At 42.1% G+C, this 22,983-nt stretch overlaps 1 protein-coding gene across 1 annotated transcript in view; it reads left to right on the forward strand.

The window, feature by feature from the left end:
* LOC136434629 (A disintegrin and metalloproteinase with thrombospondin motifs 20-like) overlaps nucleotides 1-22,983 on the forward strand; it is a 38,617-nt gene that overhangs the window by 15,170 nt on the left and 464 nt on the right. The window contains exons 4-10 of the mRNA XM_066427542.1: nucleotides 11,498-11,751; nucleotides 11,972-12,055; nucleotides 12,519-12,643; nucleotides 15,634-15,674; nucleotides 16,676-16,781; nucleotides 21,342-21,491; nucleotides 22,317-22,461. Of these exons, the coding sequence (XP_066283639.1) occupies nucleotides 11,498-11,751; nucleotides 11,972-12,055; nucleotides 12,519-12,643; nucleotides 15,634-15,674; nucleotides 16,676-16,781; nucleotides 21,342-21,491; nucleotides 22,317-22,461 (905 nt within the window). The remainder of the gene's footprint in view (nucleotides 1-11,497; nucleotides 11,752-11,971; nucleotides 12,056-12,518; nucleotides 12,644-15,633; nucleotides 15,675-16,675; nucleotides 16,782-21,341; nucleotides 21,492-22,316; nucleotides 22,462-22,983) is intronic.

Here is a 22,983-nt window from a genome sequence, read left to right on the forward strand (position 1 = left end):
TGTATGTAAATTGGCCCTTAGTGCACAGGACGGTGGGTGGGCTGCGGCCTGGGTCTGCCAAACTACGGAGGAACTCAAACCACCAACTCGTCATCGCAGTAGAAGGCTTTATACTGGTTCCACTTCTGTTGGAGTGATTTGTTAGCGGAATGCACCCAGCACCAGAAGGCAGGGCAGTCAGGTTACTGAGGAATGACTTCATCTTTGCTGAACTGACAGACGTCTTTCTCAAGTCCATTGCGATGCAGAAGTTGCATATGAACTTGAAGTTAGGTGTGACAGGTGTTATTTAGTAGAATCATTTCTTACCAAGTGCCTTGGAAGCTGGAGGGTGGTTATACTGGTTAAACTATGCAGATACAAGATTAGTACAGAAATCAAATCAATCAACTTCTCTTTTCTATCTTCCTTCCTTTGAGTTTGATGTGTCACTCTTTTTTCCCCCTTCTCTTTTTCCTCCTCACTTCCATCTCCATGTTCCTCATTATAGATGTTTGTGATAGATCATTTGATTCAGATAGATATAGAAAACTCCTTTTCTTTCTCTACTTTTTTCTTATCTTCCCAACACCCCTTCTTTCCTTTGGCCTATACCTTTTCCTTCTCTGCCTCCCTACGAAGTTCCTTCCTCGGCCTATACCTTTTCCTTCTCTGCCTCCCTACGAAGTTCCTTCCTTGGCCTATACCTTTTCCTTCTCTGCCTCCCTACGAAGTTCCTTCCTTGGCCTATACCTTTTCCTTCTCTGCCTCCCTACGAAGTTCCTTGGCCTATACCTTTTCCTTCTCTGCCTCCCTACGTAGTTCCTTCCTCGGCCTATACCTTTTCCTTCTCTGCCTCCCTACGAAGTTCCTTCCTTGGCCTATACCTTTTCCTTCTCTGCCTCCCTACGAAGTTCCTTCCTTGGCCTATACCTTTTCCTTCTCTGCCTCCCTACGTAGTTCCTTCCTTGGCCTATACCTTTTCCTTCTCTGCCTCCCTACGAAGTTCCTCGGCCTATACCTTTTCCTTCTCTGCCTCCCTACGTAGTTCCTTCCTCGGCCTATACCTTTTCCTTCTCTGCCTCCCTACGAAGTTCCTCGGCCTATACCTTTTCCTTCTCTGCCTCCCTACGTAGTTCCTTCCTCATTTCCACCTCCCTATCCTCCCGTCCCATATATGGTTCCCTGCCACAGGATGGGATGATTGACAGGCTGATTGACAGGTGGTGTGGATGGGCTGAACTTTCTCAGGTTGTCATAGATCTGCTGAGAGCTCAACCATCAGATTCTAATTAGGCATCCATTTAACCTTCTCAATGCTGGTCATGTCACAGCCAATGCAAATGTGGGGCACAAGTGGACCCCCAGCAGGGTAAGGGTTAAAATTTCCGCGGGCGTTTTTGATTACTTGCTATCTTCAATGAATTTCAGGTCAGAATTTTGAGGGTGTTGGGCAACAGCGCTACTTTTTTGCAAACTTCTACGAACTTTGTGGGAGGTGGCACCGGCTGGTTGCACACCTGTAATCCGTGGTTGTCAATCTGCTGCTATGTTTGTCCTAAGTGAAGTGGAGTGGCGATAATTCTGCCCAGGCAGCATGGGCAGGGACTTACTTTTAAGCCCACCGCGGCCGTAAACGTAAAAACTTTCTGTCTTCGTCAAGTCAGCTAGAAGTGCACCTGCTCGCTAACTCTTAGGTGTCTGACACAAGGAGGGCACTGGCAGCATTGCCAAGGTCATGTAGCACTTACAAGGTCATTCGCAGTGTTTTGCAATGTCAACTTCAATGGTTTAGAGGTGAAAGTTTCCAAAAAAATGGCTCTGATCTCCGTTGTTAATGTCAGACTTGAGGAGTTTATTGTTATATTCCCCTTCCAGTGGGAAGGAGGATATACTGTTTTTGCTTGCCTGTTCTTCTTCTTCTTCTTCTTCTTTCTTCTTCTGCCAAAAACCAAGTAGATGTGCGGTGGTAGCTCTACTAATGGTATTGCAGAAAGTTATATGTACCTTATGTTACATGATACGGATGTTATATTTGAGAAGTAGGTACCTTTAGGAAAGGTGAACACACCTGGCCATGAATTATGCTAATGAGGACCTCATTTGCATAATTTATGCATAAACTTGTATTTCCCTTACCGTAAAAGCTGCGGATGTCATATTTGAGATGTAGGTACCTTTAGGAAAGGTGAACACACCTGGCCATGAATTATGCTAATGAGGACCTCATTTGCATAATTTATGCATAAACTTGTTTTTCCCTTACCGTAAAAGCTGTGGATGTCATCTTTAAGATGTAGATACCTTTAGGAAAGGTGATTATACCTGAACATGAATTATGCTAATGAGGACCTCATTTGCATAATTTATGCATAAACTTGTTTTTCCCGTATCGTAAAAGCTGCAGTTGTCAAAGTTGAGATGTAGGTACTTTTAGGAAAGGTGAACACACCTGGCCATGAATTATGCTAATGAGGACCTCATTTGCATAATTTATGCATACACTTGTATTTCCCTTACCATAAAAGCTGCAAATGTCATACTTGAGATGTAGGTGCTTTTAGGAAAGGTGAACACACCTGGCCATGAATTATGCTAATGAGGACCTCATTTGCATAATTTATGGATAGACTTGTATTTTCCTTACTGTAAAAGCTACGGATGTCATATCTGAGATGTAGTTACCATTAGGAAAGTTCAGAAAATCTGGCCTTGAATCATGTTAATTAGGGCCTCATTTGCATAATTTATGCATAAACTTGAATTTTCCTTACCGTAAAAGCTATGGATGTCATATTTGAGTTGTAGGTACCTTTAGGAAAGGTGAATACACCTGACCATAAATTATGCTAATGCAGACCTCGTTTGCATAATTTATGCAGAAACTTCATAATACCCTTACAGTCAATGCTAAGGATGTCATATTTGAGGTGTAGGTAATGGGAGGGGAATATCCTGCATTTTCCTGAAAATGTTGCCATTCTAGTTTTGTTTTTCATTCTGCTTGTGTGAAGTGGCACAATAAGGGCACTGGTAGCATTGCCAAGGTCACTCGGTGCTTCCAAGGTCTCCAAGTTCAGCAAAGTTTCCAAAATAACCCCTTATCTCCATTCTCAAGGTCAGATTTAGGAGGCTGTTGTCATTATTTTCATTACAGTTGTTAAGACCGGTTTGTAAGTTTGTTTTTCTTAGATAAGAAGGACCATCTGCCATTTGTGACATTAAAAGTTAAACTTTAAAACTTTTATTCCTATGTTTTTAGGTATGTTTTCTTTTAGGGCTTTGAGATGTAGAAATCGCTATGTGTCTGTTGTATTTGAGCCCTATTTTGGAGTGTGCACATGCCATTCACTAGCCATTTTGATTTTTGACATTTTGACATTTGATGGGAAGATGGTAACCAGGATTTAGTTGGTAGTGTGCATATAGTGAGAATCCCAGTCTGTTGCTCACACGACATTCACGCTATGGGAAAGGGCCGCAGTTTTTTTTCAACATTAAGCCGTGGTCCACTGTCTATTGCGCTTGTCGAAAAGAGCTAGGGGAATTTAACCCTGTTACAATGAACCTGTAAATACTGTACGCAGCACCTGTCTTCTCTGTCACCACCAGTAGAGCTAGAAGAGTAGCTCAACTGTTCATGGATGGTGGGTTCTGGAGTTCATTTGAGCTGAACTGGGTCGTGATAACTTTCACCGTTCACTTTCACTTTCTTTCAGTGTCAAACGTCGCCGGCCATCCTGAAGTTAGTGCAGAGCGTGACTGGAGAAGACGTATGTAGTTCACGACCAACAGACCCCAGTTCTGAAGGTCAGAGGTCGGGGCTCTGTTAGATATGCTCTAAATCCTGCGCCCTCCCCCACACCAGGCCATCACCAGACCATCCCGCTGAATTACAGCCGTGGTTCCGTGCCTGCTGGCTGGGGCGGTCCTGTGATTATTAAAAACCGCAGCACCTCTCTATGGCAGACAGTGTGGTGTGGGGGGCACAGGCTGGTTTGCCACTCTGGAATGGGGGAGGGGGGCTGTCGGGAAAGCTTCGGAGATGTCTGTTGGTTTCCAAGGTCATCTCCTTAAGAAAAGTTGGGGGGGGGGGGGGTACAGTGCCTTCTTAGCAGACGGATTGATGGGGAGCACAGGCTGGTTTGCCACTCTGGAATGGGGAAGGGGGGGTTCGGCGCCAGGAAAGCTTTGTAGAAGTTAGTTTCCAAGGTCATCTCCTAAAGGAAAGTGTGGTGGAAGGCTGTTCCAGTGCCTTTCCTTAGCAGACAGCTTGGTGTGGGGGGCACAGGCTGGTTTGCCACTATCTATGGAATAGGGAGGGGGAGACTTCAGGGTAGCTTTATAGAAGTCTGTTGGTTTCCAAGGTCATCTCCTAAGAAGGGGGGGGGGGAGAGGGTGCAGTGCCTTCTTTTAACAGACAGCTTAGTGTAGAGGGCACAGGTCACCCTGGAATTGGGTAAGGGGTTTTCCGGAAAGCTTTGTAAGGGTGTCTTTTGGTTTTCAAGGTCATCTCCTAAGGAAAAGGTTGGATGTTGCCTACCTGTCTATGTGCTCATGCCAGAAACAGATCCCTTGCAGACGTCTCTTATTTGTCCTAATGGTAGTGGAAGTGGTAAATTAGTTAAGATTGACATTTGGAAGTGATCTGCATTCTCCAAACTTGGGTTTGTGTTTATTTAGCAATGAACAAAAAGTCTCCCCTACCAAGGTAGTTCTTTACCAAGCCAGTCTTATTTCTTCATCTCAAGTTACAGAGATGGGGACTTGAGGGACCGCCTGGTGACAGCAGCCTTCTAAGGAGCTCCTTCTCCTTGGAGTTGGAACAAAAGGTTCCTTGAGTACCCTGATTCATAGCCAAGCATCAAGGAGGTTTTCTTGGGGTGTAAATAACAGCCTCACCCTGAGTGATGGCAGGCAGGCCTCATAGCAGGGCTCAACCTGGAGGGTGAGGCTAATTAAGGTTTCTCGGAATTGAAAGATGAAAGAAAGTGGAAAAAAAAGGCTTTTTATTTAGACTGAGTGAGACGGCAACAAATTAATTACCTCATTTTAAGTATAGCTGCAAAAGTAAGTATTGTAGTATTAGCAACTTGGACACTGAATACACAGAAAAATAAACTCTAACTGAACACACAACAACGTTTATTTGATCCTGTAATTTTTTTTAATCAAAGACTTGTTCTTATTTCATTCTGCGTCCTGTGAGATGAATGAAAGAAAACAGCTTTGTAACCTTAACTGATAGTACCGGAACTGGCTGGTGATAACTGGAGCTTGCTTTGAATGTCTTACTGAAATTTCTGTTGTTGCATTTCTAGGCAACATTAAAAAAAATTATACAGTTGATTTGAAGCAGACTCTATTTGTGAAATTCTCTGTCATGTTATTGTGAAAGTTTGACGGCCATATTTACATGTAGGTCAATTGTGTCAGGTGTACTGTCCAAGTATCTTCAAAAGAGTCCATTAGTGAAGGCCCCAGAACCAATTCTTTAGCTGCAGTTTGTAGTCATGGTTCATCATCAAATGGACAGAAGAGTGTCCCTGGGTTTTCTCTCTGTAGGAGAGTCCTGAGGAGGGTAATAAATCTGTGGGGAAGACACCGTGAAATCCAACTGAAAGAAAGAGACACACATAGGAAGGTCAGTGTGAAATTCGGCTGACAGAGAGAGAAAGACAAAAATGTCAGAAAGACACCATGAAATCTCAAGTGAAAGGAAGAGAGACACAGAAGAAACAAACAAAGATGTTATCTTTAAGACAGTCTTGTATGAAGAAATAAAAATTTCAGCAAGATCCTGTGAAATCCAACATGCAAATGAAAGAGAGATAGACGTATGTATGTATGTTGCATCTGGCATACTTATTTTACTTTGCACTAATCATAGCCATCACAAAGCATTACTGTATGGAAAAAAATTATACTGCTAACAAAAAATTTATTTGACATGCAAAGTTGGAATGCAGGAATTCCTTCAGGTAAGGTTTTGCAGGAGGTTCAACTTCAAGATATGTTCACCAAGGTCTTACAGATGAACAATTTACGCCAAGCTTTTTTTTCTGATTAAATCTTTTCCATAGGAATTACGGACAAAATGAAGATGAAAGTTTGGGATAAGAAAGAAGTGCATTATCAGTCTCACCACTTACTGCTACTTCCAGCTGATGCCTCATGGGATGGCAAGGGTGAGGATGAGGTCACATGGCAGCCAGCCAATCAGGTCACATTCCAGACAGTGATGTCATCAGGTTACCTCAACCTCCCCCCACATAACTCGGGTCACTGGCGATAAGAAAATCTATAATAAACCTCCGACTTGTCTGCGGTTAACGGTCTTGTACTGTTTGTTTGTTTATCCTGTTTTATTTTATCGGTTCACTCCGAGGCTGGTAAAAGGCTGTGGCTGAGGGATAGTCTTAAAGCATTCTTTCTCTCAACAACTCTTTCAAGATATTTATGATGACTTTGATGAATTCTTTTTACTGATTTTGGAGGTCAAATAGTATAGGAAAGTAGTGTTAAGTATTGGTACAGTGATAATGGTCTTGACCGGGAACACCCTAGATCAGATGAGCTTAATCTTAAATCTTTAAGTAGACCATAGCTTGAAGAGTTTGTTTCTCTTTGGAGTAGTTGGTCGGTATGTTAGTCACCCCGCTGTATCCTTGTGACAGTTCAGGGCATGGGAATAGTGTGGCCTTACGAGACTAGTAAATAAACTTCACAGTTGTTCAGAAGAAAAGTGTACCATCCTACGTGGAGCTTTTCAGATCATGTAAGGCATCTCTATTTGTTCCTTGTTGTCTTACAAAACTAAAAAGTGCCTTTAAAAAGAATGTGCATTCCCTGCTGCTCTACAGTCTGCTGGGTTTTCTGTTCTGTAGTTTTTGATGATTTACACACTGGCAGACAGCTGACCTTGTGGCATGCTTCATTGCGGAACCATTTCTATAGGTCAAAGGGACACATTGCTGTGTTGATCCTGAACTTTGCTCTGATTTCTTCATTATAACAGCCAGCTTTCTCGCTTTGCCTTTTTGATATATTGCAGTGTGCTTGGGTTTAAAATGTTTCGCACTACAATCGCAGGGATCTGAGTCTCAAACTTTGCAACTTGGACAGAAGTTTGAGTGCCCAATGCTACATTATGCCTGTAGTTCCTATGTCAAAAAAATTATCCAGTGACTATCTGTATAAACGATTGGATAGATGCTAAGCCTGAATCCAAGACTGTTTCAAGAAGGTCCTGATTTCAGTCTGACATTCAAGTCAAACTTGGGATGCTCATGTCGATCTGGTTGTGCATTGAATTTGAATTGTATATAGTCCATAATGTATTGATCAATATACTGGATGCTCTTTATGTTGCTTACATGTCCTGGTATCAGGGGTGGATTGAAGAATTTGCAAAAGGAAGACCATTTTAGTTACAGAATTATCAGTATTGTGTTGTTGTTTTTTTCAAGAAAAGTTGAAGTGAAGGAGAAATAGGAGACGAGTCCAGTTGCGTTGCATTCTAAAAAAGCTGAAAAACTATAACAGAAGTAGAATGGACAATATTCTGGCCAACTACATTGTCGCAGGTGACATAACAAAAGATATTCCTGTCTTGGCTGCTAAAAGAAGCAAACTATAACCCCCCCCCCTGGCAGTGGGCCAGTCCTGCCACATGGACCCTTCATTTTGGCCCACAGACCCAGACAGACTGAAGTGGCCCCCTGTCTGGGACATGGGCCAAAACACCTCATCAAGCCGCACAACTGTAAATAGTCGCCCCCCCCCCCCCCCTCACACTTGTACAGCACAGTTCCCACACTGTCTGTATGTTGGGACTGTGATTTGTGATCGAGTGCTCGTACCTCGCATTGTTACACCAAGAGCTGAAAACTTCTTTAAATTCCGAGGAAGTGAGGCGCATTTTCTAAAGTTCAGGCATCCCGTCGGAACAAAACATCGCGTTTGTGGGGCTCTGTTTGACCAACAGCGATGAACTTTCGTACTCCCGTTGTTATGACAGACTGTGTGTGTATACAGGGAGGAAACGGGGGTTTCCACGGAATCTCGCGCGGAAGAACACAATCCTCTGTCTGGGATATTAGCCAAAACAGCGCAGGATGGCTCCACTGTAAACACAGGCTGATCAGTAGTAGCAGTTCCAATGCTTGTCTTGTCATTACCAGTAGGCTTCCCACCAACAACCGGAACAATGGCCGGCTTTCTGGTCTCTTGTTTCTGTGTGGAGTCGGGCATCTGTCCCCACATTGGAACAACCGGTGACCCATTCGTAGGAGGGGGTGCAAATATTGTATCAAGAGACAGAAAAGGGACACAAGATCACAGAGATAGCAGGGGAGAATGGTAGAAATCAGACACTCGGATGGATCAGAAGATAAAAGATCTGTAGTGTATGATGATCAGAGCCAGTGACCTCTAGCTGTCAAAAATGATGTGTTTGAAGAAATCTACCTGAACAGAGGAAGAAATTAGAGATGGCTCATGGCAGACTTCACTGCCTTATCCATACTGCTCTGTAACCCTTACAGTCTCACAGACATAAAAATTCAATGCTGCAATGTGTATATTGGGTATAGCTGGTTTTACAGAAACACACACTGAGAGACAGACAGATAGACAGATGCGACAGAAAATAATACTTCACCCCCCTTGGAAAAGTAGTGGCTCAAGTTAGGTACAATCAAAGAGGTGATTTTCCACTCAGCATACCTTAGGGATGTCCAATATTGCACTATTTATCAGTACTCACCTAATAGATAACGGTTAGTGACTGCTATAGCAGACTGAGGGGTAAAGTATATTACCAGGTCAGACTACAAATAGTTTATTATACTTTTTTATAGCCTTTGTTCTTCCTACCTCAAACACTGTTACGGGGTTGTTCTGTTAATGTGCTGTTTGCGTAGGGTTTTGACGGGGAATTGTGAATCCTCCTGGCCTGTTTGCTGGCACTTTTACTGCTGCAGCACCAAACTGTGATACACAAAGCACCCTGGGAACTCAGGACAGGGGGGAGGGGGGTGGTCAAGGTTGGGGGGGGGGGGCAAGGTCTTGAGTAATTTGGGAAAGTTCCTGTCTTTTAGATTAATCTAAACTTGTAAATCCTTGCCATTTTCAAGTTATGTTAATTATCAAACTCTGTGAAGACATTTTGGCTGACAGGTCAAGCTGTGTCCAGTTCTTCTCTTGCTATATAAGTGTCAAATCTACAAAGACTTTTGTCTGTGCTAATTTTTACACCAAGATGTGTAGTGGACAAGTTTAGCGCTCAGTTGGTTGTGTCCTCACCTTCTGTGGTGGTGAATTTGTTTGATCCCCAGATGAACTTGTCTATCTTCACAGCTTAGTGGAAATTAGTCTTTGTATTGCTGATTACCTGAGGTGGGCTATTATAAGGGTACATGTACCGATGTACCTGATCAGGGTAGTGGTGGACATAAGGAAAATGACTTTTAGGCAGACACAAGCTGGATGACCAATTAAGTTTTCAAGAGGAATCAGCAGGTGTTTTTTCTTTCTCTTAATTGTTCTGGTTTAGCAATGAAGTAATGAAAACTTGCCATAGTGAGATCTCCCCAGTGCTAAGCATAGACAAGTGATGGGGATGAAGATGATGATGAAAGCAAGAACATCTCTGTCAAAGGATGTAGAAAAAAGATACTTTGACTTCCACAGTTCGACAGTTGGCCTGTAATGTTGAACAGGTGCACAAAAATGTAAGCTAATTATTATTCCCAATGGGGCATGAATATGCAATTAAATTGTCATTGTCATTATCAGTCATACGCTTTGGGTGCATCAAACATTTCCCTCATAAATGATAACTAGAACTTGCAAGTGTATTTCAATGGGTGGTTTCATTCAGTATGTTGTAAAAAAAACAATAGTAGAATAAGTTTTTTGGTACATGTCTGTGTTGAGGGGGGGGGGGTTCAAACAAATTATTTGCTGACAACTTGGGTTAGAAAACTTTTTCACCTCAAGTCAAGGATATCAGATGTTGGATCCTCCCCCATGAGAGCATGATCAGCCCCTGTCAGTGTGTGGGGTCCAGCCCCTACTACATTTCACCAGCCTAATCACTTTTCAATTCTGATTTATTTTCAATTAATCCACTATGATTTATGCGGTAATAACTCACAGGAGAGCCATGTTGCACTAGGCCATCTCTGTTTTCCATGGAAGTCTGAGACTTAGCAGTGATGGATTAATTGCTGTTGAAGTTTGTGAGGCTGTAAATTTTCCTGTTAAGTCTTGCCCTGTTCCTACCCATGGAGAATTGGTTATCCTTGCCTATATTAGGGCATGTCATTCTAATACTAATAGGGCTGTACCATCTGATCACAAGTGGGAGGGGTGGAGGTGTGGCATTGTCATTTCTTAAGCACACATTCAAACAGGTGTAAGATTTTATCATCAAGTTCAATATTGCATAGGATAAAGTGCAATATTGATTATGATACGGTTTAGAAATTCGGGTGTCCATGTAAAAACTCTTGAAAATTTTCTCTATCATTGCTATGGTAGTTTCTAAATGCAATCAAATGTTATTGCAGTACAGTATATGAAAGATGTGAACAAAGTTCCGCCACCTCCCCCTGATTTTTAGTGGAGGAGGCTCGTTAACCTTAATGACCTGTGATACCCCAAACTGCTGAGCCTCCCACCCCGGAATGCACCTGATCCTGATAACGAACCTCTGCTTCGTTAAAAACTCATCAATCTGTATCTTCTTGCCGAATTATTCTCAACTTTGGCACTTCTATTAGTTGAAGACACGATGATAGTGTATATGACCTTGCACTGCCCCCCTCCCCCCTGTAGGAAGGTCTGGGTCCAGGTGACCCCTGCTTCAGGTCAGTGACCTGCCTGCATGATGGATCTGTCAGGCTGACCTCTACTGATCAATCTGAGATTTCTCCTAATAGTTTAGCACAGATGGAGAAAAAAAGTGCTGAATAAGTACTTCTGTGTTTTCGTGTTTACCTACGACTTGGTGGTTGTATTTTCAGCAGGGTTGGTTGGTTGATTGGTTGGTTAATTGGTTAGTAGGTTGGTTTGGAAGCAACATAAATAACTTGGAAAGTTATGAATGAATGTCATGATTTGTGGATTATCAGTTGGTGGATAATATCAGGATTCTAAATCTCGAAACAGATCCGGATTTATATTATCCAGGTATTTTTCGTAGGAATTTGAAATAACAGGAGATGGTGAAGGAAATATGTTTTTGGAAATGGGACCTTGTAAGCTATAAGACATATGTAGTCCAGTACAACTATATCACCTAAGGAATAAGCATACCACGTCACTGTATTTCTCAGTGACTTCACTTCTGTTTATTACTTTTAAAAAGTTATTGAGAAAAAGTTTTCTGTTGCATGAAATCATGAATCAAATGTCTTTTGTGCCGAAATAAGGTTTGAATGTTTTATCTCTAACCAGTTATGTTAATGTTTACGTTCACTTTTATAAATATGACTTTTTCCTACATTTCCAGATGATGACAAAGACAGTAATCATAACGACACAAAGAAAGAATCGGATGACGTCCACAGCAGAAGATTTTCCAGCATCGTCGATGACTTGAACAGAATACACCGGGACGTCCAGAACCACACCCAGCTGCACAGAAGAAGAAAACGCTTTCTCTCCTACCCGAGACACGTCGAAGTCATGGTCGTGGCCGACCACAAAATGGCGAAATATCATGGCTCGAGTCTACGCCATTACATTCTTGCACTCATGTCCATAGTAAGTTTCTCTCATCACCATTTAGGGTGGTTCCATTTCAAGTATGGGGGGAGGAGAAGTTTTGTTTTGAAATGATCTGGTAGAAAATTAAGTCAGGTTAGATTATGGTGACAAAGTTAAGCCAGAAAGAAGCCGTATCTGTCCTGAAAATTTCCAGGATATTTCGATTTCTTGTGTTTCTCCACATATTGACTTATTGATGTAACTTTTTTTTCAACAGGTGGCCGCTATATACAGGGACCCAAGTATCAACAACTTTGTCAATATTATTGTTGTCAAGCTGGTTATTATTAACAATGTACAGGTGAGGCCTATTTTACTTTCTTTGAATATTTTTGAATTGTCAGTGAACCACAGCATATTGTAACACACCAGTTGGTAAGAACTGCATGGTTATGGCATTTAAGCCACTACAGTACATGACAAAGATTCCAAATTAAAAGAACTGTATCAGTATAAAGTAAAAACTGCCCCAAAAGACCACCCCATCAGTAAAATTTGGTTTATGTGGTCACTATAGACAGGATTTTAATGCTTATGTCAATGGCAAAAATGATCCAAGGGACCACCAAAAAGTTTGGCCAGATGGACCAATATGTTGTAGAGGTGGTCACTTGTACAGGTTTGACTGCACCTCCTAAGCAGGGTTGTTTGTGACCCAAGAAATTCAGAAGACATCTTGTCTTATGATCTTGATCTTGCCTTGTTTCCCACCTAAGATATGTTTAAGACATCTTGTGATCTGACTCCCATGCCTTGTGCCGCAGGAAGGACCGTCGATATCTGCCAACGCGGCGGCGACGCTGCAGAACTTCTGTGTCTGGCAGCAGACTCAGAACGTGCTGGACGACAGCCACCCCGACCACCACGACACCGCCATTCTCATCACAAGGTGGCTGTGGTTGTTGTTTATTTATTTATTTCATGAGGAAAAACATGTCATGTACCGGTGGTTTTCTATGTGGGAAAATCCCAGACGTAAGCTATAAACTTCAAATGAAATCAGTGATACAATAAGTAACAAAATTTACTAAATGATACAAACTATTTTGTTTCAAACTTACTAATTGATACAAAACCTAAGAAATAACATGCTTCAAAATGTACATAAAGTCCTGTAATTACAAAATAAGTAAAACAATGATGAGACAAAAAAGTTGGGACGGACTCCAATTGCACAATCATGCTTTTTTAGGTTAGAACCAAAAAATAGTCTTCCCTATACAAATACTACTCAAGGTAAGAAACCTCAAGAAATGCTGAAGAATACTTGTGTATTTATTTATTTCGCCAGGAAAAGTCATCTAACCTACTGGCAGTTTTCTTTGCACTCTTAGGGGAAACCCAGACATAAGCTATCTACTTCAAGTGAAACCAATGATAGTAACAAAAATTACTAAATGTTACAAAACCTAAGAAATAACATGTTTCAAAATATACATAAAGTCATTTTACAAAATGAATGAAACAATGCTGTAACTTTAATAATTATGACTTAAAAATGGAATAAAACAAAAAAGGTAGGGCAGACTCCATTTGCAAAATCAGCTTTTTCAGGTTAGAACCAAAAAATAAAGTCTTCCCTATTCAAAAGGTACTCAAAGTTAAGGCAAGAAACCTCAAGAAATGCTGAAGAATACATTTGAGGAATAAGAGACCATTGACATAAAAACATAGCCGTTCTAATACAAAGGCTACTTAATGGTCTGTAAACTAAAGAAGCCCTTAAGAAGTGACGAGGACCACTTCTGTGGATTAAGAAACAAAGGAGTGCCTGGTGGTCAAATTCTTGACCTACTTATCCTGATGACCTCCTTTGTTGGGTGGCGACACAAAGCATCGGCAGGTACAATTAGATCACTTGTTTGCAGTGGGATCAGATTAAGACTTAATCCAACAAGAGCAAGAAGAAAAGTGCTGTGGCTGCAAATATCTGCAGAGGTGTCTTGCTGACTAGACATGCAACCATGTACCAGCAGTTTCTGAATGGTGTAATTAGTTAAAATTATAGATAAATGTAACAGGAAATTAATTCACTATTCTGCACAGAAGGATGACGTGGAAGTTGGGACTTTCTAATAATGTTTTTCTCAAGAATGATTCCATTTTTTTGACATCAGAACCAACAAATTGATTTTTGGATAACAAAGCCCTTTGTAAACAAACCAAAGAGTTAGCTAGCGGACATTTCGTTGACCGTCTCTGTCACCTTCCTCATGGTAAAACTAACTGGTTCTGCTTCACACTGCAGCAAGGTAACCAGTGATTTATCAACCCTACCACACTGTTCATGGAAATGATTTTTTTGTGGCCAGGGGAAACTCACCTAGTCTCTACCAGACTAACCACGCCGGCTAAAAGGAGAATATTTGCCGGGGGACTTAGGCCATCGAGGGTATCATTCGCAGGCGCAGTTGCCTATTGGACCCTATCTCCGTAGCCGACTCCCTTCATACAATTCACTCTATTTGGCCAATTTCTACTATTTTCCCAGCGACCCGCGGAGACTGGTATAGGCTAGGAAAACTCTGTGACATGGGAACTTGCTAGAGGAAGTGCAAGACAGACTGGACGGGAAAGATGAGAGGGGAGATAGTCCCGGTTTGCTTGTTCTCCTGCTCGGAACCTCCGGATGTTTTGTGTTGAATTTTTGGATTAGAACCTTTTTACAAACAGCCCGTCCCCTGAAATACCCTGATCTCAGTTCCTGTCGCCTCTGCCAAGTCTGTACTAATTGGGTAGAACTGAATCAGGGAGACAAGCATGATCAAAAGAAGGGGACACTTTTATCCTTGTCTTCTTTCTTCAGAGATTTGAAAAAAAAAGAAACTTTGCTAGACCTGATTTACTGCCAAGGCTGGACTATTTGTATGAGAACGGATTGTAGAGTGCATGTTCATGTATTAGTTTTCACCACTGCCAATCCTATGAGTCCTCTCTGTCCATCGCACCTCTGCATGCACTGCTGCATTTCTGCACACTTCCGTTGGCAATCAAGTAAAAAGATGTACGCTGGGATGTACACACTGTGAATTCTTGTATTTTCTAGAGGATTTAATTTCGCACTGGGAGCAGAAAGAAGGTTTTCTGGGGTGTTTTTTTGTTTTGAGGTCAAAACAATACTGTAGCACAAAAACTACACAAAAATTTTGCAGTGAAATGATCATTTCATTTCACAGTACAAAATAAAATCATTGCAAATATTTCAAGATTTATGGTACTCCGCACTTCCGAGTGTCCTAACAAGGTCATTAGTCTGACAAGGTCAAACATCGGAGTTTATCTGAAGTCCTGACAGTTCAGGTGTCAAGTACCTGTCTGTTAAGACGCATGCCTGGGACTGTTCTTCTTAAGGCTTTAGTCCTTGGACAGACTAAACACAACGTTAGAGAAGAGGACCAAGTGAAGGGTTTTAAATACCAGGTGCTCTTTCAGCCATGGTTGTGCACAGGGAAACCTGGGTAAGAGTCTTGGCCATCTGAAGTTAACAACTGTTGAGCTGTGCACCAAATTTTTGACTGTGGATGCACCTAAATATTTGTGTAGGGTAAGGTATGGAAAGGCACAATCGTACACAAGTCTCAAGTTGTATGATTTAAAAAGAAATGTGTTCTATTTTGTACACCCAATTATTTTCTGTGCTACCTACATTTTAAGGTTAGGTTCATCTACTCCAAAAAGTGAACTCAGAGCTTTGCTTGCAGTAGTTACAAGCTGTATTCTATTTGTACACCCAATTCTTTTCTAAGCTACCTACATTGTACATTTAAAGGTTAGGTGACCAGTACTATGAAAAGTGAACTCCAAGCTTTTCTTGCAGTAGTTAAGAGTGATATCTTCCCTTGCACCTTGACGATAACCATCTTGTTTCCCTTCTCACAGACAGGACATCTGCCGATCATCCCGAAAATGTGACACCTTAGGTAAATATGGGCTGCTTCATTCTGGGGCGAGCGATTAGCGGATGTCATAACAACACGGACCACAGGGCTGGCTTTCCCACTGACTCTAGGATGGGTTGGCATTGAAATCATGGAACAAATTTGGATTTAAAACATGGAAAAAAGCTTGAATTTCAAAATCTAATTCATATTTGAATGTAGATCTAGGAATAGTCATTCCGGAAGCCTTTGTTTCACTTCTTGCTGAGTAATTTTAGAAATGTCAAACCAAATGTCAAACTTCCTGCCTTTTGATGAGTTGCAGTAACAGTTGGATGTACAGAGTTTCTTGTGTTAGTTGACAGAATATGGTTCCCATTCTATATTATCTTTGTTTTTTTTGGTGTGTTATATATTTCAACCTTGTATATGTGACCTAAGAGATGTGACCTTAAAAAGTATGTTGTATATTCTAACATTTTAGCATCTCTAACTATGTCGATTGTTTACATTCTGAGCATGCTTGCCATGGTGGGAAAGTTTGCTACTGTAGGCCCTGTGTTGTGCCATAGCTCAGTAGACGGACATTGTCGCTGTCACTGAAAGAAGCTACTGCAACATGTCATGTCTGATAATATATGGCTGATAATACTTGTTGCTATACTTGTTTCACTGTTACTTTGGTCACTGAAAATTGGGTCTGCTAACTCTAGTTCTTTTCAGAAAATAATTTATGTGACTCCTGTTATTATGGATATATATAAAGTTGGTAAGATAACATTTTGGCAAGTCATTATTTTGTTCACAAAATTCTGATCCAAAGGTTAACTCTGCTGATGCGTAATTGTTGGTGCACTCAGGTTACAGATAATTGAACATCACCAACTCTTTGTTTAAGCATGTTTACACAGGGAGCCTATTACTGCACTCTGGTACTAACTGTTTTCTCTGGAATCTGGCGGTAACCAGGCCTCTCACCAGGCCTCTCACGGGCGTTCTGGCGGTAACCAGGTCTCTCACGGCTGTTTGTTGTTTCCTGTCAGGCCTGGCAGAGTTGGGAACAATGTGCGACCCCTACAGGAGCTGTTCCATCAACGAGGACAACGGACTCAGCGCCGCGTTTACCGTCGCTCACGAACTTGGTCATGTGTAAGTTTTTTATTTGTTGTTGGAATGCACAATAATATATCAGTAACAAAAAGTAGGGCAGCTTTAAATGCTTTTCCCGTCGAACACATAGTTTGGGAGCCCATGTAGTTGTCATTGGAAGCTTACGAAAATGCATTTTCATCAATTTCATGTCAATGACATGAAATTGAGATCTTTTGAACGGACAGGGTGAAAGTTTTGTCTGTCCTGACAAGACCATCCTGGGACAGAGGGATGCAATTCTTTGGTCCTGAAGACAGCTTTGAACAAAATACAATATTAGAGTCAAGAAACACGCACAGTAGTGCCAAAGACATCGTTTTTTTCTTGGGCCCTCCCTCATCCGCTATTATTCAATATTATCTTTAAAGTCAAAATCATCATTCAGAAATCTACCAAGGTGTAAAAGAAATTGAAGCAACGTTCCTCTCATAAAAACAAAAACAAGCGATTGAAGGATACGCTTTAAATCCTCCCGACACCGCCAAACCTTCACAGCGAACCGTTTGACACGTTGTTAGATTCGCTGGGGGAAAAGCCCTTTGATGCCGGGGTGGCACCTAGGTGCGAGAGTTTGCCGCCAGCATGCCTCGGTCGGCATTCCCGCTTTGAAGGGACAAGTGTAAGGAATTCGTCAGCAGGGCAGCGCTGCATGCGAGGCATCACACTTCACACCTGTCCGCTATAGACAAATTTGTGTGCAGAATGTATTTCGCGTCGGGACGAGACATTTTGTCGGCAGGTTCGGACCGTGTGGTCAAGGTTGCTGTGAAGGTGAAATGTTTTTTCGTACTCAATCGTTTTCTGGATAGGTACAGGGAGGGGTGTTCACTCCATGGCGTTTAGAAAATTCATGGTGGAAAATACTGGCCAACAACACTTGTTTTGGATAGAAACTTTCATGTATTACTTTGCTTAAGATTTACCATACTGAAGCAGATTTCAATATTTCAATATGATATAAGTTATCCATTATGATATTTCCCCCAAAGAAATAGGTCATTTCTATTGAGTCTTTGAAAGTCATCTGCGAATTCTTGACTTTCTGTTGGAAATCTGGCTGGTTCTTTATGATTCTGAATATGTATTATTCCATCCTTGCTACATCTTGTAATTGAGTAGTCACAATGCTGAGAATCCCCAGCCTTGTAGAAACCCTGGTCGTGTTCCCAACGTCAGTAGGATCAGTGAGTGGGCAGGAGTACCAGGCAAACACCGTCTGTGTGCTCGCCCCTCTGCAAGGTAAACAGCAGGAACATCCAGGCCGTGCCGACATCTCCGCTCTGTTATCAGTCTGGGGGACCCAGGAAGAAGCTATTAACAAATTGAGTGTTGCTGTAGGGGTGTGGAGCTGGCTGGGAGTGATGGACTCCAGACTGTTGTGGAGCTCCGAACCTCACACGCTGACCGAACAGGCATCTAGGCCACAGTGTTGTGGGGCGGCCCAGTATCAGGGACAAACTGTGGGGCTCTCAGCTAGACAAACGGTGGCGGTGAACTTGTGCCTGGGATGGGGGTGTTGAGATGTCGGCAATGCAAACAGGAGGGGGGGGGGGATAGTGGACGGATTGGTGAATTTCTTAAGGGGGTTTCAGACTATTTTTTGAGAGTTGTGGAGACCCATAGATTGCAGAAGTTAGGCCAGACTTTCAGTCTTGCAGGTTTTTGTGCCCTCCATAACTTGGTGAAGGTTCAAAGATATGCTTTAATGAATTTTCGTAGATACCTGAAGTTGAATTTTTTTCTTTTGGATGGGGTATAGGGGGGTTGGGGTAAGTGTCAGACCACTACAGAGAAGCTGCCCTGATTCTGGGATAGTAGAGAATTGAGCCAGTCTTTCCCAGGGCTCCAGCCTGGTCACGTAAGGTTGCGGGGCTTTTCAGGGATCGGATGCAGATTGTCCCTGACTGCTGAACGGCCCAAGATAGACTGAATTTGATAAATGGTCAAGGTTATTTTGGGCCAGACGTGTCAAGACCCCTTTTCCCCAACTTTGATCCAATCTGGGAAAGTGCCAGGGCCACTTAGTTTCCTAATTTGGGGCTAATTATGTAAGATATTGCTTCCATAATTGGTTCAAGAGTTAAGTGCTCTTCTGGAGAACAAGGTCATTGCTGGGAAGGTCATTGACACAAGGTCAGCATCCTGGGTATGAGATCATATCATAACCCTTGACCTGGCAGCCAGGGTAGTTTGATCAGCTGCATGACGAGAAACGTTTTTCGCTGGAGAGAACTTCACATTACGTCATTGCCTAGACTCCGAAACTGTGCCAGTATTGTCTGAGCGAATGTTCAAAATAGAAGCCGCTACACAGAGGTGTTTGTTGAAGGGCAAATCTTCTCTGAAGGAAGGTCGTTGGAAAAAAGGCGGGAGCAAACAGCCGGCGTTCTTTGATGCTTCGCTGAGTAAGCAGGGGAGAAAGGCCGGGAGGTGGTTGTATCAAACGGTTCAACACAGCGTGGAGAGGCGCTGCCACGAATGTTTGAGAGTTGTCAGCCAGGAATAGTTTCGGAAATGATGGCGGAGGCGGTTTTCTTTTGAAACCATGTCAGAAAGAATAAATCTCCATTCTGGTTGTTCAAACACAACATTACGGAGCTGGGTCTGTGGTAGCCTTGACTACGGGGGGTAGTGTAACCTCCATTTGGAGGGATTTCTGTATCTAGAAATGGCCTGGAAACAAGATTTATACTACACATTTTTATATTTCAAAGTGTTCTGAACTTCTATCAATTTGGCTGATGTTATCAAGCCTAAAATGTCCTGGAATCCTATACCTTTTGACATATTGTTTTAGAAAAGCATTCTTTCTTTACACTTTCCTAATCACTGCATTGTCAGCAAGTAGCTAAACTATCTTTGACAGATTACAAGCAATCAATCGTTCAATCAACCTGTATATTTATTTTTTCTATCAATCAATCAATCAATCAATCAGTCCACCAGGCTTTTTGAGAAAAAGATAGTAAAACGATATCAGGTGTCTTGTGTACTTCTGTAGAACAAACTTTGCTTTTGAGTTTTCTCCAATCCCGACATGTTTATGCTCCTCGATTGTAACTGATGGAAACACCAGATCTGCTTACTTTAATAACAGTGACTGTTTATGCTCAGCATGTCGCTCTGCAACCTTGACCTCCAAATCATAATAACATCGGAAAGGTCCTTTGTACGGCCAGACTCACAAACGCGGTCAGCTGGCTTTTTGTTCTGGTTGCAAGAATTTATCGGCCGCTGGAGGGTTGAGGAAACAAAAGCGAGACAAGTTTCAACATTGCTTGCATTCAGCATGTGATTGTTTGGTAACCTTTACTTCTAAATCAAAACAAGGCTGCCAGAGATGACAGACTTCACCTCCTTACCCATACTGCTTTGTAACCCTTCTAGTGCCACAGACCTAAATACTTGCGCTGAAGATGTTTGGCAAAAGTGAATTGTTGGGGATTGTACAAACACAGTGACACACACACTGACAGACAAAAGACAATATTTGGTGCAGTTTACTAATAACACCATTATTACGACCTTCACCCTCTTGGTCCTAGAGGTTTTGTCAACTCGCCTCTTATTTTGGTTTGACATAATTAAAACAAAAGTGAACAAATTTATGTTTGCTTATGTTAACATTGACTGTTTAACTTGTGCATGCTGCTTGTTAACGTAACATTGACTTTTAAATGAACTGAAATTAACATTGACACATGACCTTCGTCTTCGGCTCTTGGTTTGACCTTCAATCTGCTCGACTTTGACGTTTGGTCAACTTCCCTCTTATTTGAGTTTCTTCTTACCCTAAACAAAGCTGAGACAGGTGACATGTCATCCCGGACTTACAGCCTTGTTGACCTTGTCAAACAGTGATGTACACTCATCAACAAACAACCAAGGTCAAGGTCAAGTGGTCTGATGTGCCAACAGAACGCCTCCTGGGTGGCATGAACTTGGCAAATGCAGTCTGGAACACCATTTGTTTGGTTTATATGGCACGAAATCAATTCTAGGCCCTTGCAAAGTGGGTAGAGTGAGCTACATGTACACAATTCTTTGTTTCGACATCTTAAAACGATTGCTTTGAGCCAGGCCATCACAAGCTCATTTCTAATGTTGATGTTTTGAAATTGCTGTTGGCTGTCTCTGTGACTATTTCATGGCACTGCTGCCATATTTCACACCATTGAACAGGTTAGAGTTAAGAAGCATTTGCAGCTTTATGCACACTTTGTTACCGATATGAAAAATGGAGGTATAGTTTTTGGCCTGTCTGTCTGTTTGTGTTTCCGGATTTTGTAGTTAGCATAACTCAAGGACCTCTGGAAGGATTATGATGATATTTGGTATGTGGGTAGGTGTAAGGAAGATGAAGGTTTGGGCCCCCTGGTATCTGGCTTTGGTACTGCAGCAGAACTTTTTGTATCTTTTGTCCTGGAAGTGCTAGGGTCTTGTTTGACTAAGTTTGTGACTGTGCAATTCTTTGTGGAAACCCATAGCCAGGCAGCTTTAGATTTGATGGTTAGAAGTTAGAATATGATGTAACGTTCCTTTTATCTTTCTCTCCAGTTTCAACATGCCTCACGACGACAACTTCCGGTGTAAAGAAGAGTTCCACTCGTCATACGCTTACCACGTGATGGCACCCACGCTGAGCTACAACACCAAGCCCTGGTCCTGGTCCGACTGCAGCGCCAAAGCCATCACAGAGTTCTTAGAGTAAGTGTTTGTTTGTTTGTTTGTTTGTATGTTTGATTGAACCTTAAACTAACTTAAAGTTTGTTTCTTCATCATCATTGCAAAGCTGCATTTCATTGATGTCATGTGGGAGGAGGTAAGGGTTGGATCAAATATGTTTGTTTCTCAATATGACGTTGTTGCAACCTACTAGAAATAATCAACTATAAGATCTAATCATATAGTCATCCTTAGTGCTTATCTACCAAATGTATAATCATAGCAAATAAAGTATGCTTTTAGTAAACAAGGTTTCCAATTAAATATAAAAGAATGAAATTCAGTCACGGGAGATATTCCGACCAAACTTAAGTTTCCAAAATTTTCAAAGTTTCCTCCCTGTAGCACCCTTGTGTAGCACAGGTTATGGGCAGTGCCTGTTGTAACACCCCTGTTGTAACACCCCTGTTGTAGCCCTGTTGTAACACCCCAGTTTTAGCCCTGTTGTAACACCCCTGTTGTAGCGCAGTGCCTGTTGTAACCCCCTGTTGTAGCCCTGTTGTAACACCCCTGTTGTAGCCCTGCTGTAACACCCCTGTTGTAGCACAGTGCCTGTTGTAACACCCCTGTTGTAGCCCTGCTGTAACACCCCTGTTGTAACACAGTGCCTGTTGTAACACCCCTGTTGTAATACCCCTGTTGTAGCCCTGTTGTAACACCCCTGTTGTAGCCCTGTTGTAACACAGTGCCTGTTGTAACACCCCTGTTGTAATACCCCTGTTGTAGCCCTGTTGTAACACCCCTGTTGTAGCCCTGTTGTAACACCCCTGTTGTAGCCCTGTTGTAACACCCCTGTGTCTCCCGTAGCACAGGTTATGGGCAGTGCCTGTTAGACGAGCCGGCTCCCCGACAGCCCCTCACGCTTCCCGACCGACTTCCCGGAGAAATCTACGATGTCGACCGACAGTGTGAACTCGTCTTTGGGCCGGGTTCCCGTGTCTGTCCATACATGGTAGGTACTTTTAGGCTATCTTGATAATTTCTCTTTTGTAGCAGTATACAAATAGTTGACAGAACATGCATTTCACTGAAGGCACCAGGCATTACAACTGTTATCCACAGTCGCTTGGTGTCACAGAGTGCACACACTTCAAACTTGTTTGTTGTGAAGCGTAATCATCCTTTTTTGTCTTACTTTTCTTTCCACACACAGGTTTCAGACCTTGCATTGGCTGTCCCTTTAGAATTTTTGTACTTTGATTGTGATACCATCAGTTTTGAAATGTTCATCTCAATATGGATCCCACACTGGTGTGAAACCCAATGATGTGGACCCACACTGGTGTGAGACCACGTGATGTGATATGGACTCACACTGGTGGTAGACCACACAATGTGGACCACAAAACCTTGGTTCTGTCTTTTAGATACTTGTCACAATATTTGTTGTCTCTTCAATTTTCAGAGTAAGGACACCTTTTTTTTGTCTGATCTTTTTTAGCTGTATCTGTAAATAGGTTCTAAAGATGTCACT

Source organism: Branchiostoma lanceolatum, chromosome 5 (genome assembly GCF_035083965.1).
Source record: "Branchiostoma lanceolatum isolate klBraLanc5 chromosome 5, klBraLanc5.hap2, whole genome shotgun sequence".
NCBI classification, from domain to species: Eukaryota; Metazoa; Chordata; class Leptocardii; order Amphioxiformes; family Branchiostomatidae; genus Branchiostoma; species Branchiostoma lanceolatum.